The 17,126-nt window shown below is 43.4% G+C and overlaps 1 protein-coding gene across 1 annotated transcript in view; it reads left to right on the top strand.

Moving 5' to 3' along the window:
* Positions 1-4,584: 4,584 nt before the first annotated feature.
* LOC309569022 (sushi, nidogen and EGF-like domain-containing protein 1) overlaps positions 4,585-17,126 on the top strand; it is a gene marked incomplete at both ends in the record, with an annotated part of 13,016 nt that continues 474 nt past the window's right edge. The window contains 5 exons of the mRNA XM_082274783.1: positions 4,585-4,645; positions 7,954-7,989; positions 8,151-8,278; positions 11,857-12,147; positions 13,503-13,637. Coding sequence (XP_082130909.1) covers positions 4,585-4,645; positions 7,954-7,989; positions 8,151-8,278; positions 11,857-12,147; positions 13,503-13,637 — 651 coding nt within the window. The remainder of the gene's footprint in view (positions 4,646-7,953; positions 7,990-8,150; positions 8,279-11,856; positions 12,148-13,502; positions 13,638-17,126) is intronic.

The raw sequence follows: 17,126 nt of genomic DNA, 5'->3' as shown, positions 1-17,126 counted from the left end.
ATGTCTGCATAAACTGTAAGGAGAGAGCCTGAGGAGCTGATTAGTACAGCGGGGAGGTTCGGTTCTGGAAGGAGAGCATTGCCTAGGAGATGTCCCGATGTTCTCCCACCACTCTGCTACCTGGCCAAGTTATTTTTGTGTTAGCACCTGCAAGCTGCAAGCCCCAGGGCCCATGCACCAGTTCATCATTCCAGGTCAGGACCTGCACAAATTCCCGCTGTACTAATCTCAGGCTCTCTCCTTCCAGTGCTTGCCGCTCTGCCAGTTATCTCCTTAAGCCTGTCAATCACATACTGGCAGCCAGAACAACAGTTCAAATATTTAAACCTAGGCCTGTCAGGGCCCTCATTGCTTTTACCCACCAGCCCTACACCAACATTGTGGCCAGCAGATCAGCAGAGGACATTTCTTCACTACTTAGATAGAGGTATAATAGAAGATCTAAAATTAAATAGATGAATCCACAACACTAGCAGCGCTAATGCACATATTCTACTGATAACAGTTTAAAGGTCACTCTTATAAAATAGATAAGATGACAAAGTCTGAAATTCATATGCCAAATAATTACAATGAGTAACAGTCCATAGTACAGGGAAAGGGTGTGAAGGATCTTTAATTATCCACCAAACGTCCACCAAACACCGGTGCTCCCCCCTTTCTCTGGAAACTCACCAGACGATCGGTCAAAACTCTCCCTCAAAGAATACACCAATCCACAAGCATACGATTCCAGACTCATAGGATCGAAGTTCCATATGTCACTTACTAGCCTTCATATAACACTCCATTCAAGGTAGCATGTAAATGAACAGAGTGGGGGCACATAGTGTAATTCCGCAAACTTTAATGGAATATAAAACCAAAAACCACACAAGCCCCTCTCCCCTCAAGATGTCTACTTACAAGAAGACATAAGAATGAAGGCATTCAGTAAAAGTATGCACGCTCTGTGACCCCCGCTGCATCGGTCTCGTGTTCTTAAGATACCAGTAGCGTGGCCCGGCGTGGCATCAGTATTCAGGCGACCGCGCACCCATGCACTGACGCGTTTCGTCGTAAGGACTTCCACTTAGACGCTCTCAGTGGAAGTCCTTACGACGAAACGCATCTGCTTTCGAACACTGTTCAAACTGGTAAGTCAGAGCTTTCCTTCTGCAAAGCACTCAACTCTATTTTGTATTACTTACAAATTGTATCGCCATATTATGCTTGTAAATATCCGGCTTGGTCAATACTTCGCTCCAAAATGTTGGAAATTGATACTCCCCTATTCCAATTTATAATGTAAATCACCATAGATGTTGGTACATCCAGTTGTATTACTGAGGTTTGGGTCAAATAAACAGGACTGTTTTCCAAATGTTAATAATTTTTTCCTTTAATTTTTCCTAAATTCTATTTATTATTCAAGTTTCTTGTTCAGGAGAGTAGCTAATTAATAATCTCACCAACGGGGAAAGATTCGTCCCTTGACGGTGATAAAGGTAATAGATAAGCCGTTGCGGCATGTTTGCTACTCGTTCCCAACTGCTTCTTTATCACTCACAGTTGTTCCTAATCGTTTACTGAATGGCTTTTATCCAGCTTTATTTGTACTCCGGTTGTTATAATGTACTTGATTGTAAATCTTCTTGTCAAAAAAATCTTAATAAAGAAGTTGAAAGTAAAATATTTTTACTACACCAAACTTTGGTTTGGCCCTCCACAACAGTCCCAGTTTCTCAACAGATTGGGAAAATTAATTGTTCTACTTCTAATCTATTCTATATGAATAACTCACTAAAAGGTCAAACAAAAATAGCATACTCACCTCCAATATGGAGATGTCCCATGCAGTAATTTTTTCCACCATAAGATTTCTTCAGTCTTCCAGGTTGAATGGCAATCAGCTTCAACCAATCCATTTCCTCTGAGCCCCAGACCATCAATAACCCTCCCAAGCCCATGATTGGACAGTGAAGGAGAAGCAGCATAGTAATTAGCTCATCTCTCTATCAATCAGCTATCTCCTCTATCACTGATTGGCTCTTTGTGCTGCTTGCCCCTTCCCAAAGTATTCTGAATCCATCTAGGCACCAAAACCCTTGGTCTCTTTGATCTATTGCAGCCTTTCTCAACCTTTTCAACATAGAGGAACCCTTGAAATAAATTTCTGGTCTCGGGGAACCCCTGCTAAAAAGTAAAAATCTACAACTCATGACACGTTAGTGTGACAGTCAGTGGGAAGAATGCTCCTTACTCTTGTCATCATTGGGAAGAATTACCCCCTTATAGATAGCTAAAATGAACAATGGTGTCATTGGGAACTTATCGGAGAGGCAGAAATTGCTCATTGCTTAAGGAACCCCTAGAAACCTCTGGAGGAACCCTAGAGTTCCATGGAACCCTGGTTGAGAAACCCTGATCTAGATTGATAGGATAGAAGTTTTATTGTAGGATAAGATAAGATAGATCAGCCTTTCTCAACCTTTTCAACATAGAGGAACCCTTGAAATAAATTTCTGGTCTCGGGGAACCCCTGCTAAAAAGTAAAAATGTACAAATCACGACACCTTAGTGTGACAGTCAGTGGGAAGAATGCTCCTTACTCTTGTCATCATTGGGAAGAATTACCCCCTTACAGATAGCTAAAAGGAACAATGGTGTCATTGGGAACTTATCAGAGAGGCAGAAATTGCTAATTTCTTAAGGAACCCCTAGAGACCTCTGGAGGAACCCGAGAGTTCCACGGAACCCTGGTTGAGAAACCCTGTTATATTGTTTTCTACAAGTATGTTGTTCCTGTATATCTAGAAGGTTCTGATCAGTGGTGGCCGGTGTGTTGGGGGTGCCGGACGCATGGAGTTCAATGGGGTTTTTTTTTTCTGAAGTACGTGATTAGAGCCAGAGGCTCTAATAAGCTTCAGTAAAAGGTGGACCCGGGGCGCAGAGCAGTGCGCCCCGGGCCCACCCATTGTGTGACAATAGCGAATGAATATTTGCTATTGTCACACGGATCCTCCTCCTGGCCAATCAGGAAACGGGTCCAGGACCCGTTTCCTTATTGGTGAAAGGCGAACTTTTGCGATTGGCCAAAGGGTAGGAGGAGGACTTGGGAGACGCGGAGGACTGAGGAGAGGCCGCCGCTGCATCAGGTAAGTGTACGCTGGTCTCTCTGCACGCTGTGCTAACTCTGCATTGAATGAAGGCACGCTGTGTTAACTCTGCATTGAAAGGGGTCACGCTGTGTTAACTCTGCATTGAATGGGGGCACGCTGTGCCAACACTGCATTGAAAGGGGGCATGCTGTGTTAACTCTGCATTGAATGGGGGCATGCTGTGCCAACTCTGAATTGAAAGGGGGCACGCTGTGCCAACTCTGCATTGAAAGGGGGCACGCTGTGCTAACTCATCATTGAAAGGGGGCACGCTGTGCTAACTCTGCATTGAAAGGGGGCACACTGTGCTAACTCTGCATTCAATGGGGGCACGCTGTGCCAACTCTGCATTGAATGGGGGCCCGCTGTGCTAACTCTGCATTGAAAGGGGGCATGCTGTGCTAACTCTGCATTGAAAGGGGGCACGCTGTGCTAGCTCTGCATTGAAAGGGGACACGCTGTTCCAACTGTGAATTGAAAGGGGGCACGCTGTGCTAACTCTGCATTGAAGGGGGCAGGCTGTGCTAGCTCTGCATTGAAAGGGGGCACGCTGTGCTAACTCTGCATTGAAAGGGGGCACACTGTGCCAACTCTGCATTGAAAGGGGGCACGCTGTGCCAACTCTGCATTGGAAGGGGGCACGCTGTGCCAACTCTGCATTGAAAGGGGCACACTATACTTTGATTACTGAAGGCCCCTTTCACACTTTTGTGACCTCAAAGTCATGCAATTTTTTGCCGCAAAGCAATGCCTATTAGATTTTTCTGTTTGCGCTCCCCCCCCCCAAAAATTTTGAGCACCAGCCGCCACTGGTTCTGATATAGAAAAATGCACGCAATCTATTAATGCCCTTATTACCCCAGTTGACTGCACAGACTGGGAATGCTAAGAATCAAGAATGCAGACAGGAATAAAGAATGCTTAACAGAAATAGCATGATATAAATAGAACTTTGTTTTGTCTTCTTAATTCAATGACGACAATGATGACAGCAGGTTCATTTTAAATACGTGAGTTTCACAAGTTGTGCTTTGTGCAGTTTAACTATTGCTATACATACACTATATTGCCAAAAGTATTGGGACACCTGCCTTTACACGCACATGAACTTTAATGGCATCTCAGTCTTAGTCCGTAGGGTTCAATATTGAGTTGGCCCACCCTTTGCTACCTGGACCCCAGTGTGGTCCCCCCGTTTTCTGGAGTGTACTGTGTCCAGGACTGTTACACTATGGATAAATAGCTTGATGAGCGTTTTTTATTCAATACGTTTGTGAGTCCTTTTTATGGCATTTCCTTATTAAAGATTTTTTTGGGATAATGCACTATGCTGGTGCACACTTTTGTGCTTGTTTATTGTAGAGCTTGTCATTGTGTTATTACCTGACTTGGCTCTCTTTTTACCAGATGAGGAACATCCGGGATTTGCGTCCAACCATTGGCAATGGAAGAACCCAACATTTTTTTCAAAGGCTTCTTCACTATTATCCTTCTGCTTGCGCTAGGTAAGTCCAACTTTACCCTGCAATATCTGCGAAGATTTCACTTTTCTGGATAAATCTCTGTTATTAATCCATCCATACTTGTTGTTTTTGTTTTTTTTTTGGGGGAGGGTTTCTGCTGTCTGTGTCCCATGTGGGCAATTTACCTCCTTTCCAACAGGAAGTGAAATCTCTCCAGGGCAAAGTAAAATCCACTCTTAAGCCTCGTACACACGCGTCGAAATTCGGCAGGGAATTTTCGTCCGACGACCGATCTGCCGATTTTCGGCTTGTTAGTATGATGCTTCCGACAAACGACTCCGACTTTTCGGCCGAAAAAAAATCTGGTGTGCAGGCTATAAAATTTTTGACGGCGGTCAAAACACGGCTGATTTTCGTGCAGTCAGTACAGATTTCGACAGGGAAAAATCTAATGAGCAAGTCTGGGCATGCTCAGAGAAGAAAGAACACAATGAAAGCAAACCAACACATGACATCACTTCTGAAGTAGAATTTTGTCGGGCGAGAAAATTCGTGTGCAGTCTAGAGCACATTCCAACCAACAAAACATCACTCTGGACAAAAGACGGATGATCGGTCGGCCGATAATCGTTGCGTATGTACAAGGCTTTAAGCACTTGTTGACAGTTTTCAATAGAACGGGTGTCGCCATTAAATGCTTTCCTCTTACCTCCTGTTCTAGTGACTAGTATACTATTTTGGGGTTCCAATCACTTTTTGTTCCATTTGCAATGGTCACCAAGACAAGAGTCGGGACACAGAGAGCAGGGGAAACACAAAAGGGATTCTAAACCGCAAGTAATTGTTCCCTTCAAGTAGAACTAAGGGCAAAACTCTTTTTTTACTTTGGGTAGAAAAAAGGGGGTTATACCCCCTTCAGTCCCTTTTTTTTATTGCTAGCGTCCCACTGGGGAGATTTCCCATCACTTCCTGTCCCATAGCCAAAACAGAGAGTAAAAGGAAATCCCTCTAAAGTGAGGGAATCTCCCCATTGGAAGATATCCCCCTCTACTCCTGTTCTGGTGAAAACCCAAAATTTGGTATTTTCCTTCACTTTCAGTGATAAAGGTAAACAGGACAAACAGAGGGTGAATCTCCCAACACTGGCAGACAGCAATAAAAACCTGACAGGTGTTACATAGTTAGTCTGGTTGAAAAAAGACACGTCTATCCAGTTCAACCAATAGAAGGGGAAAAAAATACAAACCCATATATACAATTCTATACCCACAGCTGATCCAGAGGAAGGCAAGGAACCCCAATAAAGCATAATCAAATTTAATCCAGCAGGGGAAAAATATCCTACCTGATCCCCCAAGAGGCAATCAGATATTTCCTGGATCAACTTTACATATACAGGTACATCTCACAAAATAAGTATATCATCAAAAAGTTATTTTTATTTCAGTAAATTCAATTAAAAATGTAAAACTGCATTGTTGGGTCTGGTGCCTCTCAACCTTTTGACAATACACCACCGATTCTCTATGGCAGTGGTCCTCAACTCCGGTCCTCAGGGCCCACTAACAGGCCAGATTTTAAGTATTACCTTGGGGAGATGCAGACTAGAGTACTGCAATCACTGAGCAGCAAATGATATCACCTGGGATGTATTTCAGTTATCTTGCAAATCTGGCCTGTTAGTGGGCCCTGTAGGCTAGGGTTGAGGACCACTGCTCTATGGGGTTTAGGTTAGGCATGTTTGCATGCCAATCAAGCACAGTGATGCCATGATCATTAAAGCAGGTATTGATACTTTTGGCAGTGTGGGCAGGTGGACCACACAGTGGACCAACACAAGCAGATGACATGGCTCCTCAATTAATCACGGACTGTGGGAAATTTTGCATTTGATTTGAAAATGAAGGTCTCAGAGTCTGGAGGAGGAGTGGAGAGGCACAAAATCCAAGTTGCATGAGGTCCAGTGTGAAGTTCCCACAGTCAGTGATGATTTGGGGAGCCGTGTCATCTGCTGGTGTTGGTCCACTGTGTTTTATCAAGTCCAAAGTCAGCGCAGCCCTCTAGCAGGAAATTCTAGAGCACTTCATGCTTCCCTCTGCTGACCAGCTTTATGGAGATGCTGATTTCATTTTCCAGCAGGTCTTGGCACCGCCCACACTGCCAATACCTGGTCACATGATCATGGGATCACTGTGCTTGATTGGCCAGCAAACTCGTCTGACCTAAGCCCCATAGAGAATCTGTTGGGTATTGTCAAGAGGAAGATGAGAGACACCAGACCCAACAATGCAGATGAGCTGAAGGCCGCTATCAAAGCAACCTGAGCTTCTATAACACCTCAGCAGTGCCACAGGCCATGCCACGTCGCATTGATGCAGTAATTTATGCAAAAGGACCCCCGACCAAGTATTGAAGTACATACTATACTGTACATAGACATACTTTTCAGTAAGCCAACATTTCTTTATTAAAAATCCTTTTTATTTTATTGGTCTTATGTAATATTCAAATTTTCTAAGATTCTGAATTTTGGGTTTTTACTAGCTATAAGCCATAATCTTTAAGATTAAAAGAAAGAAATGCCTGAAATATATCACTCTGTGTGTAACACATCTATATAAAATGTATGAGTTTCACTTTTTGAATTGAATTACTGAAATAAATTAACTTTTTGATGATATTCTAATTTTATGAGATTCACATAAATATTTGTAATTCTAAATCCTCTCCACTTTATTCAAGACTAGAAAAAAAAAGTTTTGCCTTTAGTTATACTTTAAGTATGAAGTGGATCACTCCTTTAGCTAACTGCAGATGCTTATAAGGGACTCTTCCTCAGACATAGATATCAACACATTCGAAGAAATAGAGCTGGCGGCACACCATAATGTCCAACATTTGTAAAAACTTTATTATTCCAGGACAACTGTCTAGAAGCCCCTCCTAGAACCTCCTCCATGGAAGCCCCTCTTAGAACCTCCTCCATGGAAGCCCCTCCTAGAACCTCCTCCATGGAAGCCCCTCCTAGAACCTCCTCTATGGAATCCCCTCCTAGAACCTCCTCCATGGAATCCCCTCCTAGAACCTCCTCCATGGAAGCCCCTCCTAGAACCTCCTCCATGGAAGCCCCTCCTAGAACCTCCTCTATGGACCCACCTTAACTGTAGAGAACGATTACGGTGTGTTGTCGACTGTTTTTCTTTAGTGATTCTAATACCCCAGGGAAACTTGTTCCAAAAGCTATTGACTAAGAGGGATTTCCCCTAACTTTGGAAACATACGGGTTCCTTGCATTTTTTTTTTTTTTTTTTATTATTTGCTTACATTTTTTTCTTTTTGTTTTTTTTTAGATGACTTTACCAAATGCACAACTTCAACATCTTCAAGTAAGAACCATAAATCTGCATTTGAAATCTTTCTTGGGAAAGTGTTTTAAGATTACGTAAAGATGAACATCTTTCTGTATCAAAGAGTTTGTGCAAACAATATTATTTTTATCGGTAGTTAAATTTATGCAAATAACATTTGTTATCTGTCTGATCTGCAGGTCTTTTGTACCCATATGGAAGTTCTTCATCTGATGCCACCGCTCCAAAAGCGGATGACGGAACAAATGGCCCAATAACACCTTCTACCAAGTTAACCCTCTTCGGAAATGTATCTACCACTATCTATGTGAGTTTTTACTGTTATATGTAAAGTGCTTTGGCTTGGCCTCTTCCCTACAATTTCCTGAGCCCTTCTATTGTTTGAAGAGTCCACCATCATGGTAATGGGATTGAAAGGAGAACACAGGCGCCACTCTAAGTGCAGAATCTTGAGATTTATTAAAAGAACCAAAAGAAAGGTACTCACAAAGGGAGCAGTATAAAAAGCATCATTATGTATGTGGATGATCGCTCCGGTGTTTTGATTAGGATGGCTTGAGCGGTCGCGGTATGCAGGCTGTAATCGGTGGCAATCCGTACTTCCTGGTCGCGGGACACTCTGTTGCCGATCCGTTGTCGCTTCTGGGATGTGTAATTGTGTGATGGCGCCGGCGACGCGTTCTCTGAGCATGCGCTCCTTCCTCAGGCCTTATACTGATCCCTTTGTTAGTACCTTTCTTTTGGTTCTTTTAATAAATCTCAAGATTCTGCACTTAGAGTGGCGCCTGTGTTCTCCTTTCAGTTGGCTCCAAGCATCTTCTACTTGTCACAAGAGCTGCCTACGGAGTGTGTTTCTGGGATTTCATATATGTATGGACCTTTTATATGGACTTCTAGATTATGAACTATCCTGTTAAGGATTTTTTGTCTGAATTTTCATCCATTATTTGTTTGACCCCCTGCCCAATTAGTGAAACTTGTGAGGTCTCTAGTACTCCTCTTTCCCCATTGTGCACCAGTTTTTGTTTAACATGGTAATGGGATTGCACAGAGGCTTTGTACATCATTTCTTCCTATATTTTAATTAGGACTCATTTAATTAAATTACAAATTAATATCTTACATTCTCCTTTTGAGCATGTAGGGTAGGCGGGTGGCACTTCCTCCATGTTCCCCTTCTTGATGGGCACCAAGCGTGGTTCACATAGAAGGCCCAGCCCGGGGTGGGTTCTTTTGGACTACGCTAGGTAACTTGAATAGGGGCAACAAACTTGCAAATGGGGTACCTTAACTTGAACTGATGACTGATCTGTAGTTAACTCGGTTGATGTTATAATGCAGGGATCCTCAAACTACCCTCCAGCTGTTGCAGAACTACACATCCCATGGGGCATTGTAAAACTCCGACATTCACAGACGTGACTAGGCATGATGGGAATTGTAGTTCCTAAACAACTGGAGGGCCTTAGTTTGAAGACCCTTGTTATAGTGTTACTAAACCCAGGAGCCTGCAATCACTATATCTGGTCCCCCACCGTACACAGGACATGAAAATGCGATCGTTTTCGTAAATATAAACTGCAAAACACCTTTTTTCATGCGCAGTATATAGCAGTCTTGTGACTTCTATCAGTGTCTGGTTAAAGCTTGTAGGAGGAGTTTTCCTTCTCCTCTGACTGGCTATAAGGCTGCAGGACCCCTGACCCTCTGTCTGGACAGTGCTGATTGGCCCTGTGCTGGTCACATGCACCTGCCAAAGAAAAAAAAAATACCATCTAGCAATATACACCAAACTGAGCATGTGCAGCTTGCCCCAAGGCTCTGTTCTATCAGCAGATGGATTGGGGGACAGTAGAGAAGACAGGATAAAACAGCCTTTTTACACAATGCAGAGGATTAACTCCTTAGGTTCCACAGTGAGTATAACAATCATGCTTTACTGCATATACAGATTGATTTATCTGTTGTGGGTTTAGTAACACTTTAATATACACCACTATGGTAACTGTTGCATTTAGGAGGGACACGCAAAGCCATTGCCCTCTGCACCTGTCCAGATAATCTCTGCTTCCTCACTCCCAGTAACAGTATGCGGTCCCGCTGTGCATCTAGCGTGGACTCCATGCTTGCACTCACTTAACTCTTGCTCCTCCGTACCTGTGTACAGGCTGAGAACCTCTACGGTGCTGATCTGCTTCTGTTGCTTTGGGAGACAAAGCGCTCATGGAAAGAGTGCCAACAACAACTCCCTCTTGCAAGAGACTGTCCTACCTGCCACAGATGCACGCTTCATGACAGGCTGCTTGTAAAACCTCAGTTACCTTTGGTAACCACTTGTTTGTACTCAACACTTACAAAGCTATCTTCACACCCCAATGTGCTTTACTGACCCACGCTGTGACCATGTGTTCCGGTTGTCGGACATTCTATCTATCTATATACAGTAACAGCAGGTACAATGTTAATGGGTGCCAGTTACTTACTCCTTTAGTATCTTAAGACCAGGCAAGGTCAAAGTTACAAAAGCTTTACCAAAAACTCTTAGCATAACTGTCACGTACCTGGTAGGTAGAGCCTGAATGTGGCCTCTCTTACACCTCTGACTCAGAGCCCCTGATAGAGTAAACAGGAGGCGCAGAGTGCAGAGTCGCATGAGTGCTGGTGGACGTGCAGGTTGCAGGACTGCTGGTAGCGTAGAGTTCCAGAAGGGGGTAGGTATCCTGGGAGTTGTTGGACCAATGCAGCAACTAGGGAGCCTCTGGGAATACTGGAAGGTAAGCAGAGTCAGACAAGCCGGGTCATACACAGAGAGGTCAGATCAGGTACAAGTGGAGAGACTGGAGAATGGTCAAAGAACAGGCTGGGATCAGTGCATGCAGAGAACTGGAGTAGTCAGAGGCAAGCCGGGTCAAGATTTCAGGAACAACACAGGTAACAGGAGGCAGGACTGGCACGGAACGCTGTAGACGAGACAGCACTGATCCTGGGAGCAGATCCAGCTTAAATAGCCCTTTTGATGCCTAAAATGTCATCAGGTGCGCAGCGCATATTAGCGTGCGCATGCGCACTCAAATTCGCATGCTGGCGCTTTCGCGTTTGGCAATTAACCGATTAGCCAATTAGCGCGTGCTAACGCATTGGCGTTAGCTAAGGGCACTTCTTCCTTGAGAGATTCGAGGGGCAGGACCTTGCCTGCGGTCGCCAACTTGTCTTCTGCCAGGACCTTCCTGACAATAACAGAACAAAATGCACAGTCTTTTCCTAACGTCCCTAATACCTAACTCAGGCTTGTGGCTGCCCCAGCATACCTGCACAGGCAAGAGTCCATATATGGCAGAGTCCATGGTGGCAGTATCCAGGGCTGGTATCTTCAGTGAAAACTGCAGGTCCCAGCAACCCCCCTACAAGGTGTATGTGACAGCAGACAGGGTCAGAAGATTACCACTTTGAGAGTATGGGGGGGAGGAACAGAAGACTTCAACTAAGAAAGCACAAGGGACAATTCTCATTTAATGTAAGTACTGTCCCTTGTGCCTTTATAAAAATAAAATGACTTGAACATAGGCTTTAATAAAAAATTGATCTAAAACTTTTTTGTTTCCATTCAAAGGACCAATAGGGAGGCTTGGAAGCTGGATCCATGTAAGATTGTTACAGGAAAAGTTGAGATCTGCCTGTAACTTTAGCTCTCTGTGCACTTGGCTGTACTGATTGTTTTGACAAAGCAAAAATGGCGTTTTTTCCCCCAAATTTGAGAATGAATTAGCAGCTGCCCTACCAAAGCTTTTGCTTTTACTATACTCTAGCAATAGTTTTATAATGCTTTTTACATTTTTACCAGTTGATTTTATGGAATTAAGTCTGTTTTTTTTCATCTGTTATTAGGTGGATAACAATGGTTTACTGTCATTTAATGCATCCATCTCGGCATTCACACCCCAAAAACTCCCAGTAGTTAATGGCAGCAACCCCTTCGTGGCTCCATTCTGGGCAGATGTGGACAATGTCTTAGAGGGTGACATATATTACCGGCAGAGCACCGACGCTGACCTCCTAAGCCGCGCAACGTCTGATATCAAATCTTACTTCAGTCTTCCCACATTTTCAGCAACATGGGCATTCGTGGCCACTTGGAGTAATGTGACGTATTATGGATCTACAGCCTCATCTAGAACGGTAAATTTACTTAAAGTATGCTGATTTATTCAACAAGTGCAGCATTCCACCATGGGAAAGAAATACACATTTGGAATGCAGATATTCACCCTACTAAATAAAGCAAAACATTTGATATTTTTTTTTAACTTTTTTTTTTTCGTCCATTAAATTACAATAAACAAATATGTATACAGCGCTATATAAAATCAAATAAAGCGACAATGTGCATCATATAAATCAATAAATAACCTCTTCGCGCCTAAGGGTATAACAAATGCTAATGTCTAAGCACAATTTTGCAACTTTGACATGTGTTAATAAAACCGTACTAGAATCACTAGAGATGGCCTTGCGGTTCGCCCGGCGGTCGGTTCGCGGCGAACTTTGCAAAAAGGCGGACTTTTGCCGATGTTCGCGAATATGTCCGCGCCGCCATTTTCTTTTTCATTCAGAAGAACTTTGACCCATGACACAGCCGTCAGGTGGAACGGGACAGCCAATTGAAACATTCCAGCACATGGACAGTCCCCCTACCCTATAAATAGACCCGATCTGGCGGCCATTTCACATTCCGCTTTCTGCCAATGTAGGGAGAGGTCTGCTGTGCTCATCAGGGAGAGTTTGCTAGACACATATAGCGCTGTGAAGATCCACAAAAGTCCTTTCCAGGGCTGGTATTTCAGTATAGGCCTTCTACAGTCTCTTTTCAGGTTAGGTACAGGTATCCTGTGGTTGCTTTAGGAGCAGTTAGAGATCGGCTGCAGTCACAAATCGATCTGTCAATGTCCACAAAAGTCCTTCTCAGGGCTGGTATTTCGGTATAGGTCTAGTATCTTTTGAGCTTAGGGAGAGGTATCCTGTGGTTGCTTTAGGGGCAGTTAAAGATCGGCTGCAGTCACACACAAATCGCTAATCGATAATAAAAAAGGACGTCAATTTAATTTGGGTACAACGTCGCACGTCTGCGCAATTGTCCCTTAAAGTCACGCAGTACCGAATCGTAAAATAGGCCCTGGTCTTTGAGCAGCCAAATCCTCCGGGGCTTAAGTGGTTTTAAAATATTACTTTCACGTTCACTGAAACTTTTCCAAAAACAGCCTCTAGTTTCATCATGTAGCACTTTTGGGCAAAATTAGCTTAAAGCTGAGTGTCACCTATGGCAATTTTTGCATAATTACTTGGGTTCTTCTCTAACCCTCATGAGTGATTTAAAGCCAATTTTCTCCTTACTTTAACCAAGTACAGCAAACTTTTTACCTTCCCCTTAGGCTCCAATGTATTTTTTCCAAAATAACAGTGTTGGCATGTTACCAGTTTCCTATTGAACCTCAAAAAAATACTCTTTTTTTTTTTCTTCTTTTTTAAATGCACAGGTTAACACATTTCAGGCTGTCCTCATCACAAATGGAAGCTTCACTTTTGTGATGTTCAACTATGGCAGTATTCTTTGGACGACGGGGACATCCAGTGGAGGTGATGGTAAAGGAACTGGAGGAACCCCAGCCCTGGTGAGAATGAGGAGCAATGATCCTTCAGAGGGCTGAACAAGTCTATAAACATAAACAAAGTTTTTCCTTTTTCTTTTTTTTACATGAAACAATGAAATAAGGTGTGTAGCAGGCCAAAGACCCCCCAACCAGAAACCAGTCAGTCATCGGCAAAACCACCAGATGTGCAATGGTTTTCCTCGTTGGCCACAATTCCTGAAGCAACTATAAGGGATCTTCAAAAAGTTTCCTCACTTTTTTATATTTAAAAGTTTAAAAAAAGTGCAGAACTTTTTGAAGAACCCCCTCGAATCACTGCAACCAGGATGTGTATGGGCTAACCGAGCACCGAGCTGGAACCCAGAACGATCACATAGGAATTTTTATGAGGATTTAAGGGTGTTAAAGGAACATTATGCAACAGTTGACCAGTCCCTACTCCAAACCTTAGGTTATCTGGTTCAAGCAGCTGCATGATCCATTCTCACCTACTTGGGTTCCAATGTACAATCCAGGATGGTATCACCCTACTGTTTTTAATTGGCAAGCCCTGATGAAGGGGGGTGTTGAGCACTGAAATTTGTTGGATTTTTGTTGTAGAATAAATCATTATACACTGTATAAACTAGATTTGTGCTCCCATCTTTTCAATTTAATTTTTAGTAATCTTTTCCAGTGATAGTGAAGGAAATATGCACTCAGATAGCAGCAGTCTGAGCATATAAGAAATAAACTAATAGTGCCAAATCCTTTATCAACTTGAAATAAGGAAGGATTGGGAGGCCAGGGTTTTTTGGCACAGAAGGTTTCTAAAATTAATTTTTATTGATAAGTTCATATAAAAACTGGGAAATAACAATAAATTCTAAAAAAGTACCTTACATAAGGCCCAAATACATTTTTGTAGCAGTTTACTTAATACTTGCTTTATACAGAATATACAGAAAAGATTTCGAAAACTAAATATAAATAGATACTTCACATCAAGAAGATCTTAACGAAGGGTGACAGAAATGAGGACTGCCGTCCAACCAGATCAGCTGATGCTGTATTCAATTATTCAATAAATATTCACATTGCTCAACATGTTTCGCCTTATACAGCTTCGTCTGGAGCGTTCTAGTGAGGTATTCTGTATAATGCTATAAACCAGGAAACACGCATTAGCGTCCCTAGTAACTAACGAGGAGGGTATCGAGAGAATGGGTACATCCATGTACTCCTAAACGAATGTCCAATGGTGGCGGTTCCCCATCCGGGGGGGATATGTGGACATTAATTTAGGAGTACATGGATGTACCCATTCTATGAGGCTACAGTCTGGATTCAAGCCACAGTAACTATTTTTACTTGGGCTTGTTGACGCCAGCCAGGTTTTCATTAACCCTTGGTTGTTACAATTCCAATGGCCTATATCTCCTACCGATTATATGATCCATCCTTCTGAAATCCACGATACCCTCCTCGTTAGTTACTAGTGATGCTAATGCGCGTTCCCTGGTTTATAGCATTATACAGAATACCTCACTAGAACGCTCCAGACGAAGCTGTATAAGGCGAAACATGTTGAGCAATGTGAATATTTATTGAATAATTGAATACAGCATCAGCTGATCTGGTTGGACGGCAGTCCTCATTTCTGTCACCCTTCGTTAAGATCTTCTTGATGTGAAGTATCTATTTATATTTAGTTTTCGAAATCTTTTCTGTATATTATGTATGAAGCAAGTATTAAGTAAACTGCTACAAAAATGTATTTGGGCCTTATGTAAGGTCATTTTTTAGAATTTATTGTATTCCCCAGTTTTTATATGAACTTATCAATAAAAATTTATTTTAGAAACCTTCTGTGCCAAAAAATCCTTGCCTCCCAATCCTTCCTTATTTCAATCTTTTCCAGTGGTTGGTGGGCAGGCTCCAGAACCGCACACTACATACAACATTACAACAAATCACTACCAAGTTTAGCACTTTTTTACCCCAAGTTTAGCACTGTTTTACTTTTTTAAATAGACAGTGCAAAGGGGGGGTTAAATGTACTTATGCTAAATAGTGTGTAATATAAAAATATGTTTATAAAAATGTGTTTCCATGCATAGTTTGTATTTATATATGTATGTGGTAGCCAGGGCCGCTGATAGGGCAGTACAACCAGCCCTGTTGTACCGGGCCGGGCCCCATCAGGGGCCCCGAAAGCTTTATAGTCAATGTCTGCCAAAATAAAGAAATAGGGCTTACTAAAATACACCCTCCCCACTCCTACATGCTTTGGGGGGTTTATAAACACATTTTTCTGGGGTCCATCAGATCAGCTGTGGGGCCCAGGAGGTCGTAGCATTGCAGGGACTTTTTAATCATTTTCGGGGCGTAAGAACATGCCCCATGCTGCAACCTGCTCTGCTAAGTTATAGTTCGGGTTGGTTGGCCGGCTGCCTGCTCTGGCAGAGGGATTTTGTGTGCATGTCCTGCTCTATCAGGACAGATGCAGAGACCGAGTGGAGGCTGCTGACACTGACAGGGAGCAGCAGCAGCACTAGTCCCAACTGCGGAGGCGGCGACATGGCACCATCACACAGTGAGTGACACTAATATTCGGATACAGTCACCAGAAAGCAAATGCGCATGCGCCGGTTTTCGACAAAACAAGCCAAGCTCCGAGCCGAGACATCCGAATATAATTTAACCCTTACATGACGGAGCCGATGGAGAGGGAGGGGATACGTATCTTCATGTGTATGGGGAGATGGGAGGGGATGGACACTGATATCTCCTACCTAGCTCCTCCCCTCTCCCCGTACACACTCCTCTCCCATCCCCGCTCACCTTCCTCTCCTCTCCGTCCCACTGTAGCATGAAGCTAGGTATCCCCTCCCTCTCCATCCGCTCCACCAGCTTTCACGGGATGCATATCTTCATGCTACACCGGTGCCTCCAAGCTTTTTAAGAGGATTCTGATGCTGGGAGGTGGGGCAGTGTTCCTGACCATGATTGGCGGTCACATGATCGGAAAGCTTGCAATCGCAAGTAGAGATTAGGAGCTTTCCATTAATCGCCAATAACTGTCCAGGGAGCGCACAGAGCACACGCTTTCGGCACAGCAATGTGTACATTCTGGTCCACCCGCCAAGAGGCTGTATTGATGCGTGCGTCCGGCGCAAAGAGCTTAAGAACGTTCCAAGCTTTCCAGTTAGGGCCGCCTGTCAGTTTTCATGTGGACCTGATTGAAAGCACTATTTAGGTCTACACCTAGCTCTATGTCCGTTCAGGAAAGAAAAAACTATGGAAAAGGATTGCGTCTTTTTCTGTTTTTCCAGAGCAGATTAGAGACCATTTACAAATGGTCACCCATAAAGCCATCACAATTCCACCTTTGTCTATTGTATGGTGCATGCGAACACAAACTGAACAGGCGGAGTCAAAGGAGGGGCCAGGAGTGGGGCAGAGGGCAGGGCCAAGGGTGGGATCAAAGGGGGCCCCATCAGGTAGGCTGTAGGGGGCCCCATGATTTCT

The sequence above is a fragment of the Pelophylax lessonae genome (genome assembly GCF_965119305.1).
Source record: "Pelophylax lessonae genome assembly, chromosome: 12".
Taxonomy (NCBI): domain Eukaryota; kingdom Metazoa; phylum Chordata; class Amphibia; order Anura; family Ranidae; genus Pelophylax; species Pelophylax lessonae.
Note: the sequence above shows the minus strand (reverse complement) of the source record. Positions and strands in the feature narration are given on the sequence as shown.